We start from the raw sequence: 5000 nt of genomic DNA, 5'->3' as shown, positions 1-5000 counted from the left end.
GCAGATTTTAATTTTTTTTTAATGCGTAGGCTTGAAGTTTTGCAGCTGTACCTCTGTTTTTGATGGATCTTGTGGTGAAAACTGATGTTCAAGCTCCTGCGAAGAGAAAAAAAAAAGTGTCGGGAAAATCTGTCGGTCGTCTTGTCCAATAACTGAAGGGTTGGTGGTTCAAACCCTCGGTCTCTGTGTTTGTATCAGCAGCTTTGGTCGAAAGTCCACCGGCACATGTTTTTAATACTTCCATGTGCAGCCTCTCCTGATGTATGCAGGTATGTGATAAATTGCGAACATCAACGGATTTGTCCATTTCAAAACTATGCGACATCATTTCTGGTTCTGGCCGCTGGGGGAAGCGCAATACACCATTAATTAGTCGTTTTTTTGTTTCGTTTTTTGCATTGTGACCTGTAAGAGAGGCAACACTGCGTCCATTTGCAGTTTTGCAAAAAAATATTCCTATTTTATGACACACCTTATGTGAGGGTCAAAAAGCAACAATAACAAAGATTTCTGTGTAACATACTCTATTCTTTATATATCTACAGTATCTCACAAAAGCGAGTACACCCCTCATTTCTGCAAACATGTTATTATGTCTTCATGGCACAACACTGAAGAAATTACACTTTCAAGATACAATAAGATATTTGCAGAAATGTGAGGGGTGCACTCCCTTATTTGAAGTACTGTATGTTTTTCTCCGGGTGAATCCCACCCGCCCGATTTGATCCCATGGGTCGTCTCAACCGCCTGCAAGGCGTTCGTGCTGTTTCTCCGCCACTTCCTGGGAGGAACAGAAGAAATGCGGCGCACAGGTGTTGAAGGTTGGGAGGATTTGGAATTCAGGTCCAGCTTGTTGGCGGCTGTCGGTGTGATGTCTGCAGACGGAGCCGTCTCGCCTATCAGAGCAGACTGTCAATGTCCTCACAAGGTCAGCCAAGTCTGTGAGGTGGGAGAAAGTTTTCTCTTCTCCAGAGTGACAGCTGCAACAACCCCCCACCCCCCCCCCCCCCCACCCCACCCCAACACCCCCTCCTATCCCCATTCCCCCCCTCCCTGGTCCAGCTAGACAGAGAGAGTCAGAGCCCAGGCTGAATCCTGAGAGAGGAGCGTCCAGTCACTAGGAGTCCTCTTGCTACTTGGCGGGCTGTTGCCTCACTCAATGCAGGTGCCGAAAACGTTTTTGACTCACGCACTATGCGGCCCATAGAGCAAGTAGCACTTTACAGCATGCCTATGGAGCTCCCATGATACATGAGGATGCATCGGCCAATCAGAAGAAGAGCCGAGACACAGCAGCAACGTACGACGCTGTGTTGCCACACTGGGAATATCAAACTCTTTTCTGATGACTTTCTGGCCTTTATATATATTTTTTGAAAGACTAATAGACCATGACCGTGAAATCTGCAAGAGAAAAATTTGTTATGAACTTTTCAGGTCAAAGGTCATTTCAGCCGTTTTACTGGCCTCAATTTTGGTATTGCGGTCTAATGAGGAAAAATGCCTTTTTGGGCAGTATGGACTTTTTGTCTGCAGTACCTCAAGTGGCCACTGGAGAAATAAAATAGCACACCACCTTATTTCAATCCTGGTATCCAGTTTTTATAACTCATCCATAGGCTGTTGTCGGTTGCGCGACCAACAGAAAATAGGAAGACAGTTTGACGTGTGTGTATGCAAGAAGGCGCTTGTTCGGCGGTGTGTTCGAGCCAGGCTGGATGGGAAGCCGCCCGCCTGTTGTGTTTGTACACACACACAAAGGAGCCGCTTTGTTTTAAACGGAACAATCAAGCTTTTCAAGGAGAATGCCGACGAGCGAGCGAAGCGGCCTTGGGCAGAGACAATCTCGGGCGAACCGGATCCGCCCCACTCGGGTCGGTGTCTGTCACCTTTGTCTCACTCTCACAAAGGTGCGATGGCAGACAGACAATGTCGAGCACACTTCTCTTGTTGCTACGCCTCCTTTTCAGTGTTGGAGGTTAATGGGCTTCTGGATCTTTCCTCAGCAACTCTCTGTGAGAGAGCCAAAAATGGATACCACACGGGCAACATGGCCTTTTGTTTTTTCTCTCCAGTGGCAACTTGAGGTACTGCAGTCGAAACACCATACACCAAAAAAGCCTTTCTCCAATGGATGTATTACAAGAACTGGATAGCTGGGTTCCAGAGCCCAGGCTGTGCGTGGAGGTGAGCCCGACTATATCTAGCTGGTATCTCATAACTTCCTGCGCAAGCTCATGCTCCTTTCCCCCCCTCCCAGCAAGGTGACATTCCATGTCCCTACAGCCAGAGGCTGTTTTTGAGGCCCGGGTCATAACATAGCTCCTAGGATCATTCGATTTCTCTGAAATGCTATTCTGATATCCAGTACAGTACAACTACAAAGTGTCACTTTTTGGATGAGCGTTATTTCGAAATGCTACGTTGGAATTTTTCTCAAAATTAGTGGGGAGCATCCTGGGGTGGTGTACTTAGAAACCTAAAGTGGAATGATGGACAGACAATTGGGAATTTCTCAGAAATGTTAATCTAAAAGGAAGTACACTACAACAACAACAAAGTGACATTTTTTACTTTTACTTAATGCAACATCAAAATTTGATTTAAAAAAAATAATAATGGGGGGCTTCCTGGGGCGCTGTACTACCAGCCAGACATGGAATGATGGACTGGCAAATTATTTTCTGAAAATATTAATCTGAAACCAAGTACAAAAAAATAATTCAATCTTGTTTTCCCCCATTGTGCGAAGTTTACTGTAATATCTGATGTATACGGACCTAGCAAAACAGCGAGTGTCTGCCAGCTTGACTGCTTCGGTCAATCCGCAGTTGAAGAGTAGAGTACTGACCAATGAGGTGAACCCAGCGCTTTCCAGACACCAGGTTACAGTGTGTTGCTCCTGCTCCTATAGCTCAGATAGATGCCCACCATAACAAGCTGTCATTCTTCCAGAACCCAAAAAATACAGGACAAAGTGCATCCCGTATCAGTGCATGACGGGACAGCTCTTTTAGTTGCCAAGTACGGAACAATCCCGTATTTTACGGGACGGTTGGCAACCCTACTGTGTCCTGACGTGTCTGTAAGTGACGTTCTCCCGGATCGTTCTGATTGGCCAAATAGATCATGTGAGCTACGGAAGCATGATGGGAAGTGACGCTACTCCGCGTGCTCTATGGGCCTATTAATGCAGAAGTCAAAAACCTTGTCAGTGTGTGCGCTGGGTGAGCAACTTCATTGAAATGAATGGGTCCACACATCTTGGGACTCTGGGGGCTTTGATTTTTCACCATTAGACCACAATCCAAAATGAAGTCCTGTAATTTGGCTGACAGAACGACCTTTGACCCGAAACGCGGTTAATAATAAATCTTTCTATTGTAGATTTTGAAGTTATGGACTTTTAATCCTTCAGATCAGATTTGAAAAAAACGATAAAGGCCAGAATATCGCCAGAAAGTTTTATATTCTCAGCATGACATCTCGGTTCACTCTGATTGGCTGATGCATCCTGGTGCGTCACGAGAGTTACAGAGCCAATGGTGTGAAGTGCTACATGCAGTGCTCTATGGAGCCGCGTTTTATTTTTTAAAAACGCTTGAAGCAGGATTTGGTAAATGATGCAGGTGTGTGTCTACTCTACACCTGTTCGAGAACTCGTCCTCGAAATACGAGAATCATCGTCATCATACAGGTTGAAGCTGCACCGAAGATTCCTATGATTTAGGACGCATTATTTTTATTACTTTTTTTTAGGCGTGGGGGGGGGGGGGTGATGTCTGTCAATTTTAAATGACTAACGGAGATGTTTTAGAAATGGACACGTGTTGTTCTAAATGCAAGAAACTACGCAGGGAAGACGAGCGCTGCTGCCTTCAGTCGATAAGGTGCGGAGGGCGAGTGAAGCAGCAGCAGAAGCAGCATAATGAGCTGGATCGCTAATGTGAGCCAAAACGACTCACTCGTGCTTACAGCTGCTGCGGCAGCATTGCCTCCAGTCGCTGGAGAAGTTAGAAGAGAGACAGAGAAAACAAATTACAAAGTCAGTTTATAGAAGGAAAAAACAAAACTTACGTCCAAGTGTTCCAAGACATTATTTGTTCTTTTTTTTTCCCGTGCTGTGCCTTTGCAGGAGAGTACTTGCATAAGCACGGAGCGTGCCACCTCTGTCATATTACCTGTGCGCAGTGCACCGGTCCAGAGGAAGAGGACTGCACCAGCTGCCCTGAGCACAGGTGAGAACCCCTGAGAGACAAGAACCTGTGATCTCCAGCCACGATGGCTGTGTCCGCCATCACCCCACTACACACTCACTACACAGTCACTGTACAGTCACTACACACTCACTACACAATCACTACACAGTCACGACACAGTCACTGTACACTCACTACACAGTCACGACACAGTCACTGTACACTCACTACACAGTCACTGTACAGTCACTACACACTCACTACACACTCACTATACACTCACTACACAGTCACTGTACACTCACTACACAGTCACTACACAGTCACTGTACAGTCACTGTACAGTCACTACACAGTCATTGTACAGTCACTACACAGTCACTATACACTCACTACACATTCTCTATACACTCACTACACAGTCACTGTACAGTCACTACACACTCACTATACACTCACTACACAGTCACTACACAGTCACTACACAGTATCTATACACTCACTATACACTCACTACACAGTCACTATACACTCACTATACACTCACTACACAGTCACTATACACTCACTATACACTCACTACACAGTCACTACACACTCACTACACAGTATCTATACACTCACTACACAGTCACTATACACTCACTATACACTCACTATACACTCACTATACAGTCACTACACACTCACTACACACTCACTACACAGTCACTACACAGTCACTATACACTCACTATACACTCCCTACACATCCACTACACAGTCACTACACAGTCACTATACACTCACTATACACTC

At 45.5% G+C, this 5000-nt stretch overlaps 1 protein-coding gene across 1 annotated transcript in view; it reads left to right on the top strand.

Moving 5' to 3' along the window:
• pcsk5b (proprotein convertase subtilisin/kexin type 5b) overlaps positions 1 to 5000 on the top strand; it is a 94874-nt gene that overhangs the window by 68893 nt on the left and 20981 nt on the right. The window contains exon 21 of the mRNA XM_076025876.1: positions 4139 to 4241. Coding sequence (XP_075881991.1) covers positions 4139 to 4241 — 103 coding nt within the window. The remainder of the gene's footprint in view (positions 1 to 4138; positions 4242 to 5000) is intronic.

The sequence above is a fragment of the Nelusetta ayraudi genome, unplaced genomic scaffold, assembly GCF_046127955.1.
Source record: "Nelusetta ayraudi isolate G7.1 ecotype Tasmania unplaced genomic scaffold, CSIRO-AGI_Nayr_v1 ptg000018l, whole genome shotgun sequence".
In the NCBI taxonomy this organism is placed as follows: domain Eukaryota; kingdom Metazoa; phylum Chordata; class Actinopteri; order Tetraodontiformes; family Monacanthidae; genus Nelusetta; species Nelusetta ayraudi.
The sequence above is the reverse complement of the archived record's forward strand: the minus strand, read 5'-3'. Positions and strand labels throughout refer to the sequence as shown.